This window comes from Beta vulgaris, chromosome 1, assembly GCF_026745355.1.
Source record: "Beta vulgaris subsp. vulgaris cultivar EL10 chromosome 1, EL10.2, whole genome shotgun sequence".
Classification (NCBI taxonomy): domain Eukaryota; kingdom Viridiplantae; phylum Streptophyta; class Magnoliopsida; order Caryophyllales; family Amaranthaceae; genus Beta; species Beta vulgaris.
Genome location: NC_079202.1, coordinates 57048866 through 57075296, shown reverse-complemented (window position 1 = coordinate 57075296; position 26431 = coordinate 57048866). Strand labels below are relative to the sequence as shown.

The 26431-nt window shown below is 37.1% G+C and overlaps 2 protein-coding genes across 2 annotated transcripts; one reads left to right on the top strand and one right to left on the bottom strand.

The window, feature by feature from the left end:
• Positions 1-273: 273 nt before the first annotated feature.
• LOC104889096 (putative germin-like protein 2-1) lies at positions 274-1777 on the bottom strand. The gene is made up of 2 exons (XM_010674241.4): positions 1537-1777; positions 274-1053 (listed from the first exon to the last, which is right to left on the bottom strand). Exons 1-2 carry the CDS (start codon positions 1691-1693, stop codon positions 461-463), a joined length of 750 nt encoding a protein of 249 aa, XP_010672543.2. The 5' UTR covers positions 1694-1777; the 3' UTR covers positions 274-460.
• A 9179-nt stretch (positions 1778-10956) lies between these two features.
• On the top strand, positions 10957-12479 carry LOC104889105 (putative germin-like protein 2-1). Its single transcript, XM_048639327.2, has 2 exons — positions 10957-11158; positions 11640-12479. The coding sequence occupies exons 1-2, from the start codon at positions 11005-11007 to the stop codon at positions 12230-12232; spliced, it is 747 nt and encodes a 248-aa protein (XP_048495284.1). The 5' UTR covers positions 10957-11004; the 3' UTR covers positions 12233-12479.
• Positions 12480-26431: the final 13952 nt, after the last annotated feature.

The window sequence follows — 26431 nt, the reverse complement described above, 5'->3', positions numbered from 1 at the left end:
TGTTCTCTTCGGCATAAAACAGCTGAACTGAACTGAACTGATGTGATCTAAACTGAACTGATCTGAATTGAACTGAACTGAACTGAATTGAACTAAACTGAACTGAAATGAATAGTGATATGTGAGAGTGAAAGTATTGTCAAGAGCTGAACTGAACTGGTCTGAACTGAACTGATCTGATCTGAACTGAACTTAACTGATCTGAACTGAACTGAAAATAAGCTGAGGAGAACAGGCCCTAAGGTATATTCAACATAAGTTCATGAACCAAAGTAAGCACTCGAAAAGTATCTCATGATCATTATTACAAACATCGTTACAACACACTAGATTTCAAGCCAAACCATCAACTTATTAAACCATGAAAATCTAAATAAAAGATCACATGAGATACATAAATCGCTGCAAATTAGTCCATCTAGGTTTTTGATCTCATACATACAAGATTAGTATGTAGATATCAATAAGTTTCCGATAACAATTTCAGAAATGACCTTCCAGTGCTTGTTGATATGTTGTTAGTAGAAAACTGAGAACGAAGTTGCTTGACCAACTCCTCATCAACCTGAAATCCTTTGGTAAGCACATCATCTAGAATACGTGGAGTAGTACCAAACACACTGTCAGCAATATTAATTCTCCCTGGATTTTGGCTCCCAAATGAGGCAATTGCTAAAGCATCTGTCTTCCCAAGATTAAGTTGGAAATGAATTAGACCTTGTGGAAACACAATAATATCACCCTTTTTTATAATTGTATCATATAGCTTATAATCAGTGGTCACAAAACCAGCATACAAAATCCCTTCCATCACTGCAAAAACCTCAGAGCGACGAGGATGCAAATGAGGGGTGTTTAGTCCATATGGCGCAAAGTCTACACGAGCCATGGAGACTCCTTGTGTGTTAACTGCAGGAAATCGAGTAATATCCACTATTGTAGCACTTGCTCCTTGAGTGTTGTTTGTATCTGCAGGTATATTGAACCCTTTGTACAGGAAATCATCTATTGTCACTTCTTTTGGGTTCTTGCAAAGCTTTCCATTCACAAACACTGAAAAAATATATAGAGGAAAATAAATCAATAACAAATAACGGTTTTCAGTAGTACACCCTCCGTCCTAAAATATACGGAGTAGTTCTCGTTTTTCTTTTTTCACGGTAATTTATGCAAGTAGAATTTAAGAGGATAGTAAAGATTTTTTGTTTATTTAAATAAATGTTGTATGGGAAAAGATGATTTTAGGAGAGAGAATGGAGAATAATCGGTGAAAGAGTATTAATTATTAACATTTTGGTTGAATAAACAAATGAAAAAACAAATTTCAAGAAGCAAATAAATGATGGGATATGAATTTTCTAGACAAATAATTATCAAAAAAAACGTGGAACTAAATATGAAAATGGAAACTGTATTTTGAGACACGCAAAATGAAAATAAACTATATTTTCAGACGGATGGAGTATCAAAAATGTAGCCTATAAATTAAACATAATCAAGGGAAAAAAAGATTGATGGATGAAAAATATGTTGAACCTGCAGAATTAGCATCATTTACACCGATACAAAAATCTTGAAGGAGTGCAGGATCAGAGGCAATGGATACGTGAAACATAAAATTCATAGCAAAGGCCATGCAGTAAACAAACATCAGGACCAATTTTGCTATACGACCTCCTTTAAAATTTTCCATGTTGAGCTTTAATTTTATTTATTAGCTTATATAATGTGTCTACTACTTTAGAATATTGAGATGTCGTGTATTAAAAGTGATCTAATAATGGGGTTTTTATAGTTGAGAATTGAGATGTCAGTATATATCTCAACTTGTCTAGTTATGCTTATATTTGAAAAATGAACTTTAGAGGTTGAGAAGTTGGACTTTTTAGTTATGTATTTAGCGCCCCCTTCCTTTTTTAAATATTTATCATTATGATTGATATTATGACATGTGATATTACATAAGAATTATTATGAATGTTTAAATTGGAGATTTTCTGCTAAATACTATAGTCTATACGTTGAATTGATTGAGGAAGATTTTTCAAATGTTGCATGCAGCCTTATTTACATGCTGTCACTACGTACATCACGTTAATCACTGCTGTATTATCTAGTCAAATAGAAGTACGATCTCTGGTTTGGACAATCAGATACAGTATTTAGACAATAATGGAGTGAAATTACTCGTCAAAAATAGTTCTAACATGAAAAAAAATAACTAAATTTCATTAACTGATTTTACATTCAACAATTCCTTTCACACTAATCAGCAATTAATTTTTGAATGTATGCTATGGACGAGCTAAAATATTGACCATACATTTCCTATTATAATTCATAACTATTACTCCTGTTATAATTTGTTGTTTTCTTTTTTTGCTTGGTTCAAAATGGAGAATAACAATATAGAGTAGTGGGTCTTGGGTATAACATGTTACACCGTAATTTATTATGTAAATAACATCTCACTTATACGAACTAGTATAGTGCTTGTTTCATATGTTGTTAGAGGATATTGGACCGTAGGTCTATATCTATGGGCAAGGCCCATTAGGTTAAATTTATTAGGTTAAGTTTATGTTATGCTCTATATATAAGTAATGTAATTGTAGTTAATGGAGACACAATAATACAACATCTCTTCTCTCTAATTTAACATGGTATCGGAGCCTAAGATCTAGGGTTCCTCTCAATTTTTTTCTTCTTCTTTCTCCCTCGGTGGGTGGTGGCTGATTAATTAACCCCACTGGCAGGATATTTGTCCGCTGTGCTATTTTTTTTTGTGCTACTCTGCGTCGTCAGTCTCATTTCACTTTGGTTTGTGCGCTCTTGCTTTGCTAGATGGTTGATGAAATGTAGTCACCACCTTTTATTTGATTAAAAAAAAACAAAAAAAAAACAAAAGGAATGTTTGAATCAGAGGAAGCTACGGTGTATTTGAGATAAATTCAATGTTTTAAAGTTTGATGTTGGTTGGTCTTGATTAATTTGTCTCATGTGAGACTTATATTTTTTTTTGGAATGCTTTAAGGTTTATTGTTTGGTTTTACTTCAAATCTGTTTCAAAATAGACTAGTTTCTTCAAAATATCGATGACGTTCATTGCATCGAAAAATTTGTTCTTTTGTTTTTGTGATGATGATCATTCCATCACAACTTTCACAAAAATTGGTTCTTTGGTCTCAATTTCAGATCTGTTTCAAAACAGATTGTGAGACATGTTTTGGCTCTCCGTGTGTCTTGAGACACGGTTTATGGGTTCTCCTTGTACCTTGAGACGAGGTTTGTTCATTGAAGAATTGAATAATTGAAGATTTGAAGAATTTGAGTTCGATTTTATTTTTATTGGTGTTTTTTTTATTATTGTTATTTGTCCAATTGTCAAGTTCGTTTTACTGCCGTTACAATTGCGGGAAGATGTTAGAGGATATTGGACCGTAGGTCTATATCTATGGGTAAGGCCCATTAGGTTAAATTTATTAGGTTAAGTTTATGTTATGTTCTATATAAGTAATGTAATTGTAGTTAATGGAGACACAATAATACAACATCTCTTCTCTCTAATTTAACATATGTCATTATAAAATTACTCTTTCATGTCACTATTGGGGTGTTCCATGACATTTTAAAATCTATTTCATATCATTTATAAAACTTTTAATATCATTTTTGCTATGTATTATATTATTAATATTGACTTATATGTTATTTGCATTTCCTCCTATTTCAGTTCATTTGTCAAAATTTATACTTCCCTTAAATTATCATTACACAAATTGATATCATTTATAAGAGAAATGATATCATTATATTTTATGTTATTTTTCAATAAACTTGTATCATTTTCACCTATTTCATTATCATTTGTCAATACTTTATATACTTTATCATCATTACACAATGCGATATCATTTTCCTTTCTTTCTATTATAATTCGTCTCTTCATCTTCGTCTCTTCGTGTCGTCGTGCGAAGGTAGTGAAGCGGTGGTGGTTCATTGAAGCAACAAATAAAGGACGTGTCAAAGAAATGACGAAGCGGTGGTGGTGTCTTAAGAAATTAGACTATTTTCGGCCAAAAAATCTGAAATCCCTAGAAAGAGAATTGGAGAGGGAGAGAGGAGAGGACACGACTAGAGGGTTTTGGGGGTTTTAATTTGACATATTAAGCCTAAAAATGGTATATAAAAGTGAATAGTAAAATGAGATAAATAATATTAATATGTGTAATAATGATAAAGTATACAAAGAGTTGAAAAATAATAATAAAATTAGGAAAAATTAAATTAAACAAATTTGCTGAAAAATTACATAAAAGTGAGTAATAATGATATTACACAAGTGAGGTTTATTGTTAAAGAGAAAATGACCAGCTAACACTTCATCCCTAGTGTCCATGGCTATAAACCTTACTAGAAAAATTCCTTTCTTCACCATTGCTATCTTATCAATCTTATGTTTCCTCCAGATACGATTCAGGAACCCTTCCATCACATGAATTGGCGGGTTTGCCCCCACATTATATATATCAGATCAATGATGAACTCCAATAATTAATTTCCTCCTGAATTTCATCTAATTCAATACGTACAGGTTCATTTACCATGTTCCATCTCCACTTTAGAATCATCTAAAAACCTTTGTTGCAAAATAGGAATAGAACAGTTACCTGGATTGTTCTATTGCCTGGAGCTACCACTGCACGATTACTTGCACTCTTATGAATGGATTGGAGCCATTCATTGAAGGTATGCCTAATTTCATATTGCTGCTGTAACTCTTGGATTGAAGATTTTGGAGTAAGAGGGTCTCCAATTCCCATCCCAAAATCCAACAATTCTATCCCCAAAATTTCATCCATGGAACCACGCATTTTCCCCTGTCCTTTTTCTGAGCTACCTTGAGTTTTTCCACCGTGTTTCCTGGCCATGGCGACGGGGTTTTCTCAGGGTTTTTTACAGAAATATATTAAAAGGTGTTCCTAAAATAGGAATGTGTCATGTGTGTGCTCCATAAGGGCATTTACTCCATGTAATCCATATACAATAAAAATTAGAAATTGCATAGTATATAGGGTTTGATCCTGTGACTTCAATAGTATATACTAAAATATTAACTAATAGACCAAGTGATATTTAGTGTTACCATTTTAAAGTATAATAAAATGAAAAGTTTTCTTACCCGAGTCACAGCCTGTGCCTAATAACTAGTTATGAATTATAATAGAAAATGTATTGTCAACATTTTAGCTCGTCCATAGCATGGATTAAAATTTAATTGTTAATTGGTGTGAAAGTAATTGTTGAATAAAATCCGTTAATGAAATTTAGTTATGTTTTTCTTGTTAGAACTCCTATTTTTGACTGATAGAATATGGGAATATTCTAGTGTATCTCTTGTTATCTTTGTATATTTCTGTTATAGTTAGTTTCCTAATTATAGGGAGTAATCCTAGGGATTACTGTTACTACGTTTTGTATATATTTCCCTTTGTACGCTGAATGTAGTTTATGGAAAATACATCCTCTATTATGGTAATCAGAGCCTAAATATTTTTTTTCCTTTCTTCTTCCTCCCTCTCTCTCTCTCACCCGAGTGCTTATGTCGCCGGCGACCATGGAGTCCAAAACCGGCTACCACCCTGCCGTCGGCCTTAATATTAAGCACCATGTGCCTCTCACTCTTGATGTCGAGAATGTGCACTATTCATCATGGGCCGAGCTATTTAAAATCACCGCTCGTGCCAACCAAGTCTTAGATCACATCATTCCTCCTTCCGAACCGACTGAAATCAAGGACAAAGAACTTTGGGGCCGTCTTAATGCCGTCGTTCTTCAGTGGATCTATGGCACCATTAGTGAAGATCTCATGCTCACTATTCTTGAACCCGGGGCTACCGCTCAACAAGCATGGGAACGCTTACGGGATATTTTTCAGGACAATAAACATTCCCGTGCCGTCTATTTGGAAAATCAGTTTTCCAATACTCATCTTGAAAATTTCAAGAATGTCTCCTCTTACTGTCAAAAGTTGAAAATGCTTTCCGATCAACTTTCCGGCGTCGGTTCACCGGTGTCGAATCAACGTCTTGTCCTTCAACTAGTTGCCGGCCTCACTGACGCTTATGACAACGTGGCGTCCTATATTCAACAAAGTGATCCCTTGCCCCCCTTCTATAAGGCACGCTCCATGCTAACCTTAGAGGAGTCACGTAAATCTCAACTCCATGGGTCCTCTTCTAGTGCTCTCGTTGCCACGGACTCCTCCTCCAGTGATCTTCCGGCCGATGTGCAACCTCCCCGCCCCTCAACCACCGGGACTCGCGGCAGGGGGCGGAACAGTCGTGGTGGCCGCACCACCCACACCCGAGGCTGTGGCCGTGGCCGGTCTCCAGGCTCCCCTTCTCCTCACGGCAGCAGGTACCCTCCTCCATACTCCCCTTATGGATATTATTTTCCTTACATGTACGGGCCACCCCCTTATTGGGCCCCTGGACCGTGTCCGTACCCTACTGCTAGCCCCAGGCCCATGCCCCCTCGTGCCCCTGCTCAAACTGGGCTCCTCGGCCCTCGGCCACCTCAAGCCTATGCTGCTGCCACGGTCGACACTCCTGCTCCACACTCGGACCTCGTTCCCACGGATATAGAGGCAGCGTTTCACTCCATGACCTTAACTCCGCCCGATGAAAATTGGTACATGGACACAGGGGCATCATCTCATATGACGGGTGATCAAGGTACTCTTTCGTCTTATTTTAATTCTAGCATAAATAAATCAATACTTGTTGGTAATGGCAATACTATTCCTGTTCTTGGTCATGGTAGCACACATCTCCCTTCCCACTCCCCTTCCCATGCTCCTCTTACCCTTGATAATGTCTTACATGCTCCTCAAATTATCAAAAACTTAATCTCTGTGCGAATATTCACCACTGATAATCATGTTTCTGTTGAATTTGATCCTTTTGGTTTTCATGTGAAGGATCTCCGGACGGGGAATATTATTTTGAGATGTGATAGCACAGGCGACCTCTACCCAATTTCCACCAACAACACTCCTCCATCTCCAGAATTTGCTTCCCTCTCTACCACCATTTGGCACAACCGTCTTGGCCATCCCGGGACTCCTATTTTAAATGTTCTTAAATCTAAAAATGTTATTTCATGTACTTCTTCTAGTGGCCCATGTTTTTGCCACAGTTGTCAAATTGGTAAACATATCAAATTGCCGTTTTCCCCCTCTACTAATGCTACAGTTGCTCCTTTTGATATTGTGCATAACGACCTTTGGACTTCCCCTACTTTGAGTTCTCATGGTCATCGTTATTATGTGTTGTTTTTAGATGATATCACAAATTTTTTGTGGACTTTCCCTCTTACTCACAAATCTCAAGTTCTAAACACTTTTCTTACCTTTCGCCAATATGTTCACACTCAATTTGAGCGCAAAATTAAAAGTTTTCAGTGTGATAATGGTCGTGAATTTGACAATGCTCCCTTCCACAAACAATGTGCTCAACATGGCATGTACTTTCGTCTTTCTTGCCCCTATACTTCCTCTCAAAACGGCAAAGCAGAACGCAAAATCCGTACCATCAATAACATGGTCCGCACTCTACTTCTTCATGCCTCCGTTCCTCCTTCCTATTGGCCTCACGCCCTGCAAATGGCTACTTACCTTCATAACATCCTTCCTAGCAAGGTCATCTCTTTCTCTACTCCCACACAACTTCTTTATCATCGTCAACCCTCCTACTCTCACATTCGCATTTTTGGATGCCTATGTTATCCCCACCTTCCCTCACATTCGGTCAACAAACTCCAAGCTCGCTCTATTCCATGCGTTTTTCTTGGGTTTCCCACTTCCCACTGCGGCTACAAGTGCCTTGACCTTAGCTCTCACAAAATTTACATCTCTCGCCACGTCACATTTAATGAAACCATCTTCCCGTTCTCCAAACTACATTCCCCATCTCCTTCGGATTATTCCTTTATGGAATCCAGCCCACTTCCCCCTCCACACGTCTTACTTCCTCCTCACAACACCGTCCAACCCACTCCTCCCACTTCCCCTTCCTCTAATCCAGCCCGCGCCACTTCCCCTTCGCTTCCCTCTGGCCCAGACTCCCCTACCGGCCCAATTCCTCCCTCATGCGCATCTCAGACGCGCGCCCAGCCCACTACACCTACCACGCCTACCCAGCTCCCCTCACCCGATACCCAGCCCACCCCTCCCACACTTCACAACCCACCTCCCATCTCCACTCCACCTTCACCTCCCTCTCCACCTCATCTCTCCGCCTCGCCTACCCCATCACCGCCACCTTAACTCTCCTCCTCGCCTACCCCTCCACCACCACCTCCCCCTCCTCCCCCCAAACCTTCCTCACCAATCCGGACTCGAGCTAGCCACGGGATTTATAAACCCAAAATTCCCCTCAACCTCTCGGCTACTACTTCCTCCCTCTCCCCCATACCCACCTCCCCTCTTGATGCTCTTCATGACTCTAACTGGAAAATTGCCATGACTGATGAGTATAATGCTTTAATTAAAAATGAGACGTGGGAACTTGTTCCTCGTCCCCCTCAGGTCAATATTGTCCGATGTATGTGGTTATTTAAGCATAAGTTTCGTTCTGACGGTTCTCTTCAAAGGACCAACTCAACCAAAAGCTTAAGCTGATGGTTGAGGTCCCAGGAATAGATCTATACTCTATCACGCCCCCTCACACAAGAACCCTTTGGGCTTGAAGTGTGGATGCAGCACAGGTCTCCCTCATACCTAGCGCTAAATATTCCAATGAGAAAGGAGGGGTGGATGAGATTCGAACCCATGACCTTTTTGTCACGCTGGCTCTTGATACCATGTCAAAGGACCAACTCAACCAAAAGCTTAAGCTGATGGTTGAGGTCCCAGGAATAGATCTATACTCTATCACGCTGGCTCTTGAGCGGCATAAGGCCCGTCTTGTTGCTAATGGCAGGTCTCAACAAGTCGGTATTGATTGTGAGGAAACCTTCAGTCCCGTGGTCAAACCCGCCACCATTCGCACTGTGCTTTCTTTGGCTCTCAGCAAGTCCTGGTCTATTCATCAGCTGGATGTCAAGAATGCCTTTCTTCATGGCCACTTACAGGAAACCGTGTATATGCATCAGCCGCCTGGCTTTCGAGATCGCACACACCCAGATTATGTGTGTCGTCTGCGAAAGTCTCTTTATGGTCTCAAACAGGCCCCCCGGGCCTGGTATCAGCGGTTTGCCTCTTATTTATCTTCATTTGCGTTTCACCATAGTCAGTTTGATCACTCATTGTTGATATATCATCATGGTCCTGATATTGCTTATTTACTTCTTTATGTGGATGATATCATATTGACTGCCTCTTCGGATACTCTTCGCTCCACTATTATGACTCATCTCAATGCCGAGTTTGCTATGACTGATTTGGGTACTTTGAGCTATTTTTTAGGCATCTCGGTTACTAAACATGCAGGTGGTTTATTTCTCTCTCAGAAGAAATATGCAGAAGAAATCATTGCTCGTGCACACATGGCTTCTTGCAAGCCCTCTGCTACCCCCGTCGACACCAAGGCCAAGCTCAGCGCCTCCTCCGGTCCTCCCGTTGCTGATCCTACTTTATTTCGCAGCCTGGCCGGGGCTCTTCAGTATTTGACTTTCACCAGGCCTGATATTTCTTATGCAGTACAGCAGATCTGTCTCTTCATGCATGACCCCCGGGAATCCCATCTTCATGCCTTAAAACGCATCATTCGATACGTTCAGGGCACCCTTCATTTGGGCTTGCATATCTATTCCTCCCCTTCCACTCGACTGGTCTTTTATACTGATGCAGATTGGGGAGGGTGTCTAGACACTCGTCGCTCCACTTCAGGGTATTGTGTTTTTCTTGGTGACAACCTTATCTCATGGTCCTCAAAACGTCAACCTACGTTGTCCCGCTCCAGTGCCGAATCAGAATACCGTGGTGTAGCTAATGTCGTCTCTGAGACATGTTGGCTGCGCAATCTTCTCTTGGAGCTCCACTGCCCCGTTCGTCGAGCTACTCTGTTTTATTGTGACAATGTTAGCGCTGTTTATCTCTCCGGCAATCCCGTCCAGCATCAACGCACCAAACATATCGAACTGGACATTCACTTTGTTCGCGAAAAAGTTGCTAAAGGTCTTGTGCGTGTCTTACACGTCCCTTCTCGTTTTCAATATGCCGATATTTTCACTAAGGGACTTCCCCGACCTTTGTTTGAAGAATTCCGGTCCAGTCTCAGCGTTCTCCCTAATCCCGCTTCAACTGCGGGGGTGTGATAGAATATGGGAATATTCTAGTGTATCTCTTGTTATCTTTGTATATTTCTGTTATAGTTAGTTTCCTAATTATAGGGAGTAATCCTAGGGATTACTGTTACTACATTTTGTATATATTTCCCTTTGTACGCTGAATGTAGTTTATGGAAAATACATCCTCTATTATTGACGAGTAATTTCACTCCATTATTGTCGATGGAAATATTGACTAAATTTCGAGTCTGATTCACCAAAACCAGAACATCTTATTTGACTAGATAATCCAACAGTGTTCAACGTGATAAACGTAGTTATAGCATGTAAATAAGGATACATGCATGCAGCCACTGATAATGTTCCTCAATTATTGTACGTGTATTCAATCAGTAAAAAATAATCTCCTATTCTAACAATCAAAATTCTTATGTAATATCCCATGTCATAATATTAATCATAGTAATAAACATCTTTGTTATTGAAAAAAAGGATATAAAACAAATAAAAAGTCCAATTCCTCAATGTCTAAACTATTACATTCCAAATGTAAGCTGAAATAAAACAAGTTGAGATATACCATGACTTTCATAAGTAAAATCATTATTGATTTTGGCCATCTCAACTATAAAACCCCCATTATTATATCACTTTTAATACACAACATCAAAACACATTACATAAGCTACTTAAAAAAGAATAAAGCTCAAAATGGAAAATTGTAAGGGCAGTCGTATAGCAACATTGGTCATGAATGCTTACTGCATGGCCTTTGCTATGAATTTTATGTTTCATGTAACCATTGCCTCGGATCCTGCACTCCTTCAAGATTTTTGTATCGGTGTAAATGATCCTAATTCTGCAGGTTCAACATATTTTTCATCAACCAATCTTTTTTTCCCTTGATTATGTTTAATTTATAGGCTACATATATATTTGATACTCCATCCGTCCCAAAATATAGTTCCCATTTTCATTTTGAGTGTCTCAAAATAAATACTGTTTCCATTTCCATATTTAGTTCCACATTTTTCGTAATTTGTCTAGAATAATCGTGTCCCATCATTTATTTGCTTCTTAAATTTTGTTTTTTCCTTTGTGTAATCAACCAAAATGTTATATTTAATACTCTTTCACCAATTATTCTCCATTCTCTCTCCTAAAATCATCTTTTCTCATACAACATTTATTTAAATAAACAAAAAATCTTTACTATATATCATCTTAGATTCAACTTGCATAAATTACCGTGAAATAAAAAACGAGAACTATATTTTGGGACGGAGGGAGTACTACTTAAAACCGTTATTTGTTACTGATATGTTTTCCTGTATATATTTTTGCAGTGTTTGTGAATGGAAAGCTTTGCAAGAACCCAAAAGAAGTGACAATAGATGATTTCTTGTACAAAGGGTTTAATATACCTGCAGATACAAACAACACTCAAGGAGCAAGTGCCACAATAGTGGATATTACTCGATTTCCTGCAGTTAACACACAAGGAGTCTCCATGGCTCGTGTAGACTTTGCGCCATATGGACTAAACACCCCTCATTTGCATCCTCGTGGCTCAGAGGTTTTCGCAGTGATGGAAGGGATTATGTATGCTGGTTTTGTGACCACTGATTATAAGCTCTATGATACAATTATAAAAAAGGGTGATATTATTGTGTTTCCACAAGGTCTAATTCATTTCCAACTTAATCTTGGGAAGACAGATGCTTTAGCAATTGCTTCATTTGGGAGCCAAAATCCAGGGAGAATTAATATTGCTGATAGTGTGTTTGGTACTACTCCACGTGTTCTAGATGATGTTCTTACCAAAGGATTTCAGGTTGATGAGGTGTTGGTCAAGCAACTTCGTTCTCAGTTTTCTACTAACAACATATCAACAAGCACTGGAAGGTCATTTCTGAAATTGTTATCGGAAACTTATTGATATCTACATACTAATCTTGTATGTATGAGATCAAAAACCTAGATGGACTAATTTGCAGCGATTTATGTATCTCATGTGATCTTTTATTTAGATTTTCATGGTTTAATAAGTTGATGGTTTGGTTTGAGTTTTACAGTGTTTTACGTTTTATTTGTTATTTATAAGTCATTATTATTGCTTTTAAAGATGTTTGTAATAATGATTGAATCATGAGATATACTATTTGTGTGCTTACGTTATTGCTTCATGAACTTTTGTTAAATATACCTTAGTGTTGTTTATTATCATTACTCATGATCAATAATTGACCAATCTTATTAGTTTTGAGCTTATTTTGAATGAATTTATTAAGTCCCTTATTGTACTAATAATATAAACTTACCGAAACTTATCAGAGTTATGAATTGAACTTGAGTAATCTTCACTAGCCGAAAAAAACTCTTTTGCTACATTACAAATGCTATCGTACATTATAACTAATTTCTAATGTTTTCTCTCCCCCTTCTCTTCTCTTCGTTTCCGTTTCTATATTTTCTTGATGAAAGCCTTGGTCACCACTCACCACCATGGCAGGCTAGCCACTACCAACACTACCCAAGCCTTGTTGACCAGCAAATCAGTAAGGACAGTGACAACTTGCTATCGTACATCGCCTCCTACCATCACCACTTGCAGTTCCTCTCTTTTTCCCCTCTTTCCTCCATTGGCTGTTCAATCTCAGCATGGCAGAAACTTGTCGTAAACCGTCGTCTCATAGCTTCATACCCTCTTTCATGGCGCACTCCGCTGATCGTCTCTCCCATCTTCTTTTTGCCTCCCCCAAACTTCCGCACAACATTGCGCGACAGTCCGCATGCGACTACCTTCTCAACTGTGTCGTCGACTATGCCACATCTTGCGCAACTGCAGTGCAACCTTCTTCATCGCATGTAAAGTCCGGCATTCCTTCTTGTTCCCTGACTTTCCTCCTTTGGCTCTTCGAACTCCGTTTGAAAGATCTAGGGATTTCGAACTTTAAAAAAAATCATATTGTATGTTTCAAATTAGATCTAGGGCTTTGAAAATTTGAGGTTTGCAAGGTTTGAGATGGGGTTTGTAAAAGCGTATCAACTATCAAGGCGAACACATATCAACAATAGAGGAGAGAAAAAGATTAAAAAATTCTCCGGCGGCTCTTGGGCTGGTTTCAAAGATTTTTGGGTGGTGTAGGACCGGTTTTGGTGACAGTTATCAACCTTTTTTTTCGATTTCTCTAATGAGTTACGCGAGTTTCCAGTGCTAGGGAAGGGAAAGGTGGTGGTTTCCGACAGTGGCGTATCCAGGATTCCGACCCTATGGGTTCGGATCCGGTAAAAAAAAATACTTTCATTCAAAGTTCAATACATTAATTCAAATATCAAATTACAATAACTAAATAGAATGTTAATTCATTACATTACATCAATAAAAAAAATTACAAAAGCATCCTACGAGTTTTCATACTTTGGAAACATTTTAATACATCATCATCACTAACGAGCCTCGTCTCACTGGTTTCGTTACTTGTTAGGGTTTACTTTTGGTTTGGGAGAAAGTGGAAACACGAAAAAAAAAATGAGAAGGTTTTTTTAAAAAAAATGAGACTCTGAGGTTTCGAACCTCAGACTTCTGAGTTCAAATCCCGCGGCCCGCGCACATGTGTAGGGATACAAAACCACTAAGACTTGCTTCTTTCATGTTTTATTTTGCACGCATACAGTATATATCTAATATCTAAAATATTTTTAATTTTAAAAAAAACCGAGCAATTTTTTTCCAAAAATCACTGGGTTCACCTGAACCCAGTGAACCCATAGTAAATATGCCCCTGGTTTCCGATGGGTATGGTGGGGAAGGGGGTGTCTTTGGTGGGTGGGTATGTTAAATTGGTGCCTTGGTGGTTTATATCACTAGTCACTACTACTGCTGATCCATACCAGCAATGCTACTGCAGTCACATGTTTTTCATATGGTGATAGTGGAACCCGTTACTATTAGGATGGAACGAGTCTGGATCGGGTCAACCTGGACCCGTTTATTTTTTACCAGACCCGTCCCAGATCCGTTGGGTCTAGAATTTTCAGACCCAGACCTAGATCTGCTGGGTCCAGCGGGTCCACGAGTTCTAACTGGGTCCTAATTAAATAAGTCCTTAATTTTAAGTTTTCATTACATTTTTGAATATATATAATTAAAAATTTTCGCCTTAATATATGTAGGTCTTGCATCCTTGGTTAAAACATTATCGAAACAAAATTTTAAAAAATTAAGTCATAAAATCTGAAAATGTTACAAGTTACAAGTCTTAGATGAAGTTACAAAGTTCACAAAATCACAACTCATAAAATCTTTAGAGTTCATATGGAGTTAATTACAACACTAATGAGTTCACAAAATCATAACTCATAAAACCTTAGAATTTAGGTAAAAAAAAAATTCTAATATGTAAATGGGTCTACGGGTCGGGTCGGTGTCTAGCATACGTGGACCCGACCTGACCCATGCTTTCCGAGACCCAGACCCGACCCGAACCCATGGGGTCTAAAATTTGTGGACTATTATAAAAAGGTCGGGTCCAAGACCCATTGCCATTTCTTGTCACTATCTACTTTTTGGCTGATCCTTTGTTGTCTGGTACCACCTTGTCTGCATCTCTTTGCTCCTTCGTCCACTGACCGCCCTTTCATTGCGGTTCGGTGGTGTTGTCTCGCGCCTCGCGGTGTAATTCGCGACGCCTTCGTTAGATCGGGTGTACGTGTGTGATCCTAAATTCACCGGATCAACCGATTTTGGATGATGGAATAGCTTAGCCGCCATAGCCACTTCTAGCCCGGACAACGGCCAAGTCTCTATCGAAGTCCTCGAATCACCGCCAGTTCATAGGTGGATGCCTGCTTCTTCACGAAGCTTTGTTTGTTCCTATAAGGAACTAGATCTAGATGCTAGGGTAGATTTTGTTTTCTACTTACATCTTGTATTTTTTTTTGAGAAGCTTGTTGTCTACTTCCTTGTGAAGCTAGTTCTAGGTTTTATCTTTTTTATTTTCTTTTTTTTGTAACTTAGTTCCTAGTGGTTTCTTCTTAAGATAGGAATTCCACTAGTTTAGATTTCTAATGGGTTGTTCCTGAGATAGGGATTCCACTAGTACCCATGTACCAGTTTAAAAAAAAAAACCTGTATGCTTTGTATTGTATATATAGGTAGCAAGGCTACTTAGAGCCGTTAACGCATGGTAAGAAAACAAACACATAAATTCTAATACAAAACCTCCTATGATCAGTTTGATATAGAGAAAACCAATCCTTGATGGTTTGAACTTCTCTTCAGTATGTGAGGGGGAGGTTGGCTAGTGGTGGTGGAGGGAGAAAAAAAAATGGGAGAGAAGAGTAGGAAAGAGGGACGGAGAAAACATTAATTAGAAATTGTTTTTAGTAAAATAATTGGGGTTTAAGGGAAAAAATGAACTTCACTTGAAAACTAATTAACGAAGTTGACTTCCATTAGTCATTATGGTTATTGTGTATACTTTTTCAAAACTCGAGTGTATATGGTCAATTTTTAAAAAAGGTACAAATACGGTCCAGTAAGTTCCAATCAGGTGCAATAAGTTACAATTAGGTCTAATCACAGGTTCAATAAGCTTCAATAAAGTCCAAATAGTCAATGATCAATAAACATTTGTATTATGTCCATTATTTTATTATTCATATCACTATTACCTGATTATGTTATTATTAGAATTTTTATTAAAGTACCACAATGATTACTCCCTACGTTTCCTAAAGATCTTCCCACAAACTGTTCCTACAGATACCAAAGAAAATCAAGTTGTGTGGAGACATGGTGTGAGTAAAGTAGTTGAGAGAAAGGGGTTAAGATAAATAAACAAATAAAAAGAGGTTAAAGTAGGAGAGAGAAATGGAGTAAAATTGAATTAATAATGTAATGGTGGACCATATGATAATGACATGAGAGGGTAAATAGGGAAATTTGTTTTGCCAAATAAGGAATAAAGCAAAAGAGGGAAGATCTTTTGGAAACACCCTTAAACGGAAAGAGGGAAGATCTTTAGGAAACGGAGGGAGTATATCGTATTATGCTTGTATTATTGTCTATTATTTTATTAAATATTTGTATTATTTTTTATTATTTTATTATTCATATTATTACTAGTAGCGGATTATGTTATTATTAAATTTTTTAATTAAAGTTCCACAATGTATAGTATTATACTTGTATTATTGTCTATATTTTTATTATTCATATTATTATTAACAAGACTATTAGATATATTAGTGATGAAAGTTGTATATAGACAAGTATATAAATTGTATTTTTTTTTTGTTAAATTGTTTATTGTAAGAGATACTCCCTCCGTTTCCTAAAGATCTTCCTTGTTACTGTTCCTACAGATACCAAAGAAGATCTATTTATGTGGTGTATGGGGTGGGTAAAGTAGGAGAGAGAAAGGGGTTAAGATAAATAAACAAATAAAAGGGGTTAAAGTAGGAGAGAGAGTGGGAGTAAAATTGAATTAATAATGTAATGGTGAACTATATGATAGGGACATGAGAGGGTAAAAAGGGAAAAAAAATTCCAAATAAGGATTAAAGTAAAAGAGGGAAGATCTTTTAGAAACGCACTCACTAGTAGAATAAATGCTATTTGCTGCGGTCAAAAAGTGGCATATTGCTGCGGTTTTGGGCGCGCAGCAATTAAGAGGGCAGCAATAGGTATTAATTATATTGCTGCGGTTTAAAACCGCAGCAATATCTACCAATATTGCGGCGGTTTTTAGACCAAACCGCAGCAAGATGCATTTTTTTAATATTAAAAAAGTACACATATTGCTGCGGTTTTGGGCCCAAAACCGCAACAATAGGTACATTTTTTTAAAAAAAAAAATTTTTTTTTTTCAAATTAAAATTTTCAATGTTAAAAGTACTTAAAATGCAATAAAAACTAAAAGTAACTAAAACATTATATCAGATCAACCAGCTAAAATACTACTAATAACATTTACCGCTACATAAATGCATAAGCATAATCTAAACAAAGGTTACTCAAGACAACTCGTATTTCAACCAAAATAAATCGAAAATACAGAATCATAGGTCCTTAATGGTTCATAAACATACAGATCTTTTACTCGTATTTCACTGTATTAAATCATCCTAAAAAATACATAAAATAAAAATACATAAAATAAAAATTCAGAAAATAAAAATACAGAAAATAAAAATACAGAAAAATAAAAATACAGAAAAATAAAAATAAGAACAACCACCGTGCGGATATTAAACCACCGCTGTCACCACCGTGCGGATCATCGATGAGAAAAACTGAAAGACGAGAAGCAATTTGGCAACTCACGAACCACCAATCACGAACAGATCTAAAAAAAAAACGAAAAAAATAAGAACCACCACTCACGAACAGATCTAAAAAAAAAAAAGAGAAACCACTAACGAACAGATCTCAAAAAAACGAGAAACCACTCACGAACCAACGAAAAAAAAAACGACGACGGAGTATTGAGCCGACGAAACCAAAAACCAGTCTTCGAGCCGACGAGAAACCAGTCTTCGAGCCGACGAGACCAAAAACCACTCTTCGAGTGTTGAACGGTCGACGAAGATAGATCTGAAAGGAGGAAGAACGACCAACTAAGACTGATGAAGAGCGGTGACGACGAAGATGCACGGTTGATGGAGAGCAACGACGAACGACGAAGAAGGACGAAGAATGGCCGCATGTAGGGGTGAAAGTTATTCGGATAAAATCCAAAATCCAATCCAATCCAATCCAAATTAGTAATTTGGATCGGATTCGAACTGTGTTCGGATTGGATTCGGATTGAGAATTTTTGAAAAATTGAATTTTCGGATCGGATTGGATTGAGGGTAATTGGATCCAAAAATCCAATATAACCGAATAGTAATATGCCTTGTATTATGTATCTGGATTGGGCTTAAGTGCTTAACTGATTTTTTATTATAAAAAAACCTACTCCATAGTCCAATACACATAGAACTTCAATCCTTCCCCTAAAGCACTAACTGCACTTAATTCCTCATTTCCTAAATCTACTAGGCTGCTGTTGCGCTTAATTTATTTCATCGAAAAATTAAAGTTTCAAAAAAATTGGATTTTCGGATCGGATCCAATCTAGAGTATGAAATTTCGGATTGGATGGATCGGATTCAAACCCTAATTGGTTTGGATTCGGATTGAAAAATTGAAATCCAAATTTTATTCGGATCGGATTGGATTAGGCCCTAATCCAAACCGCACACCGAACTTTCACCCCTAGCCGCAGGAGTGAGTGATTGAGGAGAGGAGAGAGGTCAGATTTGTTTTTTGGTTTAGGGTTTAGTGAGGGAGGCGCATGCGTGAAGTGAGGGAGTGAGGGAGTAAGGGAGGCGTGAAGTGAGCTAGGGAGTGGGGGAGGCGTGAAGTGAGGGAGGGAGTATAGGGTTTGGTTTGGGGCGGAATGTCGTGAAGCAGTGACTAAGTGAGAGAGTGTGAGTATATATATGTGAGGAGCCTAATATTGCTACGGTTTCCATGTAGGACCGCAGCAATATTAGTTGTTCAAGGTCCCACTTTATTTTAAAAAGTATTCGTTAGACAATATTGCTGCGGTTTTGGGCGGGAACCGCAACAATATTGTCAATTTTTATTTTTTCTTTTTCTTTTGCGTGTTATATTGCTGCGTATAGGTAAAACCGCAGCAATATCACCGCAGCAAATAACATTTATTCTACTAGTGACTTAAACGGAAAGAGGGAATATCTTTAGGAAACGGAGGGAGTAATTAATAATAATTATTTTTTAAAAGGGAAAATTTTAATAATTATTATTTCATAATAAATTTTGAGGGGTAGTATTTATATTAGCGGTAATATTCATGTTATAACTCATCAATTTTTTTGTCTAATAAGATGATCAACTAAGTTCCAATCAGGTCCAATAAGGTCTAATAAGTTTCAATTAGGTCCAATAAGGTTTAATAAGTTTCAACCAGGTCCAATAAGGTCTAATAAGTTCCAATCAAGTCAATAAGTTTCAATCAGATTTAATAAGTTCCAATAAGGTTCAATCAGGTCCAATAAGTTCAGTCCAGGTATGATAAGTTCAATTCAGATGAGTTTATATTACGAAACCACAGTTACTCAGGTAAAGAGTATCCACCCGAAGTTGATTTTTTCTTAAAAAAATTTAATATTTTATATGTTTGGCATTGTTTATTTTTAATACTCGCAGTTGGATTATTGGATATTGAAGGAGGCTCTATAATGATATGCGAATTAATAACTTTGTTTGTGAGAAATGTAATAGAGAGAAATGAAAGAAGGAAGAGAGAGAGAGAAAATGATCTCCTCTATTCTGTTATTATCAAGTGCCTAGAATATTACAGTAGGAATGTATTTATAGTATAGTTAGTTATAACAAACTAACCAACTGAATACTAATAACAGAAAGTAAATGACATCAGCTATTTATTACATAAACTCATATTCCCCCTGCAAGCTGGAAATGGGAAGAATGAACCAATCCAAGCTTGGAAGAAAGTTGCTGATGTTGAGGACCTGAGAGAGGCTTGGTAAGTATATCTGCTAGCTGAAGAGAGCTTGAAACATGAGAGGTTTGGAGAAAACCCGAAACCACTTGTTCCCTCACATAATGACAGTCTCTATTCAAGTGTTTTGTCCTCTCATGGAACACTGGATTCTGCGCAATGTGTTCAGCAGCAGTATTATCACAAAATAAGTTAATAGGCAGTTGAACTTGATGATTTAAATCTTGCAGTAAACCCTCCAACCACACCATTTCAGAAGCAGCACTAGACATGCTCCTATATTCTGCCTCAGCAGAAGATTTACTCACAGTCTTTTGTTTCTTGGTTTTCCAAGAAACCAAATGAGATCCCAAAAACATGCAATAAGCACTTAATGACTTGCAGCTAAAAACACAAGAGCTCCAATCAGCATCACTGTAGCCTTGAAGATGTAAATCACAATTAGCAGAATAGTATAGGCCTAAATCAACTGTGTTTTTAAGATACTTCACAGCATGAAGTGCTGCTTGCATATGAGGTTCCCTTGGACAGCTAAGGAACTGACTTAGGTGCTGAGTAGTATAGGACAAATCAGGTCTTGTAATGTTCAGGTATAGCAATCTACCCACAAGCTGTCTATATTTTTCAGGGTGTTCAAGAACCTGACCAACATCAGTGGATAAACCTAGACCCTTAGGCAAAGGAGTAGTGACAGGTTTATCATGAGAAAGCTGAAATTCTTGAACAATATCAGAAATATACTTTCTTTGACTCAGAAAAGTTCCATGAGTAATCCTGAAAACTTCAATCCCTATAAAGTACTTCATTGCACCCAAGTCTTTGATTGTAAATGCCTTATCAAGAGATGATTTGAGCAAATTAATTTGATGTTGACAAGTGCCAGTTAAGACCATATCATCTACATAGACTAAAGTGATCAAAAATTCACCATCTTTCTTCCTTGTGAATAGAGAATAGTCTTGGGTGGATTGAATAAAGCCTTGTAGAGACAAAAACTTACATAACTCCTTATTCCACTGCCTAGATGCTTGCTTTAGACCATATAAAGACCTTTTGAGCTTGCAGACATCACCAGGTTTAGCTTTGGTATAACCCAAAGGAGGTTTCATAAACACCTTTTCCTCCAGAAAACCATGCAAAAAAGCATTATTTATGTCAAGTTGACAAAGAGGCCATCCTTTGGCAGTAGCAAGAGAGACAACAACTCTGACTGTAGCTATTTTTGCAACAGGAGAAAAGTGTGAGTATAATCTTTGCCAGCTACTTGTTGATACCCCACAGCCACCAATCTTGCTTTATATCTTTCCACAGTTCCATTAGGATTAAATTTGATTTTAAAAATCCATTTGGAAGCAATGGCTTTCTTTCCTGCTGGTAAAGAAGTCAAGGACCAGGTATCATTTTTTTCTAAAGCAAGTATCTCCTTATCCATGGCATCCTGCCACTCAGGTATCAAACAAGCTTGAGCATAAGAAGTAGGTTCAGAAAGAGAAGAAGAAGAAGAGGTAGCAGAGAAAGATTTGGAAGTAGAAGCAGTAGAGATAGTAGGACAAACAAAATCTTGTAGTTTGAGAGGAGGTTTAATTACTCTATTAGAATGTCTGATAGCAGGTGGATTAATATGTGGAATAATATCAGTAGAAATTGGACGAGGAATAGATTCAGAAAGAGTAGGATCATGAGCAGTAGTAATAGACTCAGCAGAAGGGGAAGTAGAAGAATTAGAGATAGAAGGAGTATTGGAAATTGAAGGAGGAGGATTTGGAATAGGTCTAAGGTCTGGAGACATAACATGAAGAATAGGATTAGGTACAGTATGAGTAGGGACAGATTGCTGAGCAGATAGATCAATAGGATTCTGGATACCAGAAGAAGTATGTAGATGATGAATGCTATTAGAAGAGGAAGATGAATTTTTAAAGGGAAAGGAATTCTCTTGAAAGAGAACATCACGAGATACAAAACACTTCTTGGTGTTTAAGTCATACACTTTATATCCTTTTTGACCAAAAGGATATCCTAAGAAAACACACTTGACAGCTCTTGGACTGAACTTATCTCTGGTTCTATCAGTGGTATGGGCATAGCAAAGGCAGCCAAAGACTCTAAGAGAGTCATAATCTGGTTTATGATTAGTTAAAATTTCAAAAGGACTTTTCCAATTAAGAATGGGAGTAGGGATCTTGTTGATAAGAAATGTGGCAGTGAGGAGACATTCTCCCCAAAAACAAGAAGGTAAATGAGCTTGAAATTTCAATGCTCTTGCCACTTCAAGAAGATGTTTGTGTTTTCGTTCAACTCTTCCATTTTGTTGGGGGACACCAGGAATGCTTCTTTGATGATATATACCTTTGTTACAAAACAGATCAAGACATTGTTCTTGTATGATCTCAGTGCCATTATCAGACCTAATGCTTGTAACTTTTTTATTGTATTGTGTTTCAATATGAGCTAAGAAGTTGGCAATGGTTTTTATAAACTTGCTGTTTATTTTGTAATAGGAAAGTCCAAGTAGTCCTACTACAGTCATCAAGGATAGTGAGGAAATAAGAAGCTCCATGAAGTGTTTTAAGTCTATAAGGACCCCAAAGGTCTATGTGGATGAGTGTAAAAGGATCAGGGGCTTTGGAAATACTCCTAGGAAAAGGTGATTTATGATGCTTGGCAAATACACAAATTTCACAAAAGAAATCAGGAGAATGTGAGCAAATAGAAGCATTCACATGTTGCATTCTAGACATAGAAGAATGTCCTAGTCTAGCATGAAGGATATCAATAGATAGTTTAGTTGTAGAATTGACTTTATGTGGTGGAATATATTTGTCAGAAGAGATTGATGAAGATATATTTAGGAAAGAAGAACAAACAAGCTGATTCTGAGGAGACAGAAGCACATTGAGATAATAAAGACCACCTACTTTAATACCTTGAAGAATCCTTTTCTTATCAGCATTCACAAACACACATTCATCACAAGTAAAATGAACTGTGATCTTGCTATTATCAGCCAGCTTGCCCACAGATATCAAGTTATGTTTAAAACTAGGCACAAGTAGCACATCATACAATGTAATATTGGCACATATCACCACATTGCCAATTTCAGAAACTAAAGTATAACTACCATCAGGTAGTCCTACTTTGATGGCTTTAGCAAGTTTTCTCTTGACAGAAAATAATTTAACATCATACACCATGTGGTCAGTTGCACCAGAGTCAATAATCCATATTGATTTAAGAGATATACCTGCCAAGTGAGCAGAAGATGCAAGGCTGTTAGAAGTCCAACACCTTGCTTGTGTTGCATTGTTTTCAGAAAATCTTGAAACATTGAATGTAACATGGCATTATCAACATGATTGACTGATGCAACAGATGGACCAGCAGCAGAGAAATCAAGAGGAGTCTCTTCAAATGTATTTTCAGTAGCAACATGAGCACTCATTTTTCCAGAATTGTGATTAAAACCACCAGGTTTCTTGTGATACCAGTCAGGAAATCCAATCAGCTTGAAACACTGGTCTTTAATGTGTCCTTTACCCTTGCAATAATCACAATGCAAGTTTAACTTCTTCAGTTTTTCTTTCTTCCAATCTCGCTTTCCACCTGAACTTCTTTGAACTGCAAGAGCATTAACTTCTTGAGTAGAATAATTGATTCCAGAAATCTGCTTTTGTTTTTCAATTTGTTGAGCCAAAGCAAAAGCTCTATTAATGGAAGGTAAGGGTCCATTGACAGAATGTTAGTAATAACATTGTCATATCCATCATTAAGACCAAGCAAGAACTCAACTAACTTCTCTTCAGCCTGAAATTCTGCAATCTTCTTCATGAAATTGCAGCTGCATTGAATCATAGCACCACAGCTACAATCTGGAAAATTCCTTAAGTTCTGTAGTTCATCCCATAATCGCTTCATTTTGCCAAAATACACCACAACAGACATGTTTTCTTGCTTCAATTTCTCCAAATCCTTCTTTAACTGATAAATCTGAGGTCCATTGGATTGACCATACCTCTCACAAACTTCACTCCATAGTTGAATTGAACTCTCCACAAACGTAAAATTCTCACTAATTTCTGGTTCCATAGAATTCATAATCCAACATGTAATGAGATAATCACATCTAATCCACCTATTGAAATCCTTATCCTTAGTATCAGGTTTCGTAATTGATCCATCAAGAAAACCAAGCTTATTCTTCGCAATTAATGCGCGTTTTACATTTCTTTTCCAACTAACAAAATTAGTTGAATTTAAATTGATTGCAACTAACTTGTTCATAGTCTGATCAGAATTAGAAATGTAGAAAGGATCATTATAGTTGATACTTACATTGCTGTCATTATTGACAGAATTATCTCCAGAACTTTCTGCCATTGTTAAGAAGAAATAATCTCCAGAATCTTCTTTCACACTCTTTAATCTCAGAATTTGATCAATCAAAGATCATTCTTGAATTCATATGCAGGTTAAGAAACGAACCCGCTCTGATACCATGAGAAATGTAATAGAGAGAAATGAAAGAAGGAAGAGAGAGAGAGAAAATGATCTCCTCTATTCTGTTATTATCAAGTGCCTAGAATATTACAGTAGGAATGTATTTATAGTATAGTTAGTTATAACAAACTAACCAACTGAATACTAATAACAGAAAGTAAATGACATCAGCTATATATTACATAAACTCATAGTTTGTTTTGTAGCCGCCATGCATAATTTGGTTGTTGACTTAATTGATAAGAAAAAACAAAAAAAAAGGATCAAACCAGCCAACTGAGATGCAATGTAGGGCAAGCAAGAACATACAGTAAATAGATTGATTAATAGAAGAAATAAGTACTAATTGATCAATGGTCATGCATGTTAATAAATAGAAGTTCCTCACCTCCCCCAGTACAGAGCTGTGGCTTGTCTCATGGGTCAGGACTCAGGACATCATGTCATATCAAATGTCAATATGTTATGGCCCAATAATTTATTGCGCTAACGAAGATTCCAGGAAGTTAATCTATTTGGAGTGGAGAAAAGGTAATTGATATCGAGTATATTTGCGCTAACGTTGCTTCTTATGTATAGGTGATTTGGTGCAAATTGAGGTGATTACATTTACAGGTAAATCTCACTTTACTGTGGAATTTTTTTATTGATCCGAGTATATTATGGGTTATCGCGTCGAAGGTGAAGGAGAGAGCGTGGAGTCATAGGAGTTTAAGGAGGGTTTTAGGATGGTGGAAGAAGAGGGCTGCCATCGATGGAGGAAGAAAGAGAAAGTGTGGGTTGAGATGTGGTTAGTGAGAAATAATCGATATGTTTGTGGAGGAGTGAGAGATAGACACTAAATCTAACATAAGTTCATGAAGTCAATTAAGCACTTGAAAAATATACCTCACGAACATGATTGTCATTTATTACAACACAAATATTTTTGGGGTAATTGTTACACTAAAACATGAAATACATGTCATTCTGGTAAGAGTATATGTTATTATACATGTTATACAATAAGTTATGCTGTAACATGTTTGTCATGTTACACCCAAGATTTACTCTTATTGCAAACGTTTTTACAAGCAACGCATGCAATAAGAAATAACAAAAAGAAGGTAAAACGTTTTAGTACAAAATAATTATTGTCACTTAACAATTATCTAAATCATTACATATGTTAGATGAGCTTGATCACATCAGTTAACGAAGGAAAATTTGGACTGATAGAGAATAATATTAGGATACTATTTTCTCATTGTTTTAAAATACACATGTCCCAACCATGAATGCCGTTCATCGCCTCGACCATGCTCACACTTCTCATCCTCTTAAGTCACCTGAACCTTCACCAAAGATTAAAAAACAACTACATATTCTACTACTACAACATTAAACCACCATCAGGTGTCTCGTCGACGGATTATGATCATCAGGTATAGAATTTGTTTTAAATCTACAGTTCTAGAAACACAATTCATTGTCTATTGTTGCGTGGTCCAAAAATCTAGGTTACACAAAGACGTATACGGGTACATGTTTGGATTCGGTTACGGGACAAAAAACGACAAGATTTCCAAATTTTAAGAATTGGTACGCGTATCCATGAAGGATACGTATTGTACAGAGTACGGATACAAATATGAGTACGTGAACTAGTAGAAGTACCCGTACTACATACACTACTACAAAAAAGGGCAAAGATAACTGTTAAATAAGGCTTTACATAACAGTTTTGAGGTGTTATCCAAGTCAATGTAATGTAAAGTAAACATAACACCTGATGAAAGTGTTATGTTTGCCAGAGAAAACATAACAGTGATTTATAATACAAGTTATGCCACTAGATAACACATTTTGTAAATAAGTGTTATGTTTGCTATTTATATGACAAATTGAAAGAAGGAAAATTTAACACTCATCTTGAATAACTGTTATGTTTTCCTATAATATATATAACATATATTACCTATAACTGTTATCTATGATATTTTTTAAAAAATAATCAAATTATCATTCACGCGCATATATTATTGGCGGTAGGCAGCACGCAGACATTGACGGTACAATACCTGTATCTGTTGTATAATTAATACTCAACCAATAAGATC

Bases quoted from the DNA above. Each gene is read 5' to 3' on its own strand.
- LOC104889096 (XM_010674241.4), bottom strand. From the start codon at position 1,693: ATGGAAAATTTTAAAGGAGGTCGTATAGCAAAATTGGTCCTGATGTTT. The intron at 1,054-1,536 runs GTTCAACATATT...ATATTTTTTCAG, and splicing joins AAATGATGCTAATTCTGCAG to TGTTTGTGAATGGAAAGCTT.
- LOC104889105 (XM_048639327.2), top strand. From the start codon at position 11,005: ATGGAAAATTGTAAGGGCAGTCGTATAGCAACATTGGTCATGAATGCT. The intron at 11,159-11,639 runs GTTCAACATATT...ATATTTTTGCAG, and splicing joins AAATGATCCTAATTCTGCAG to TGTTTGTGAATGGAAAGCTT.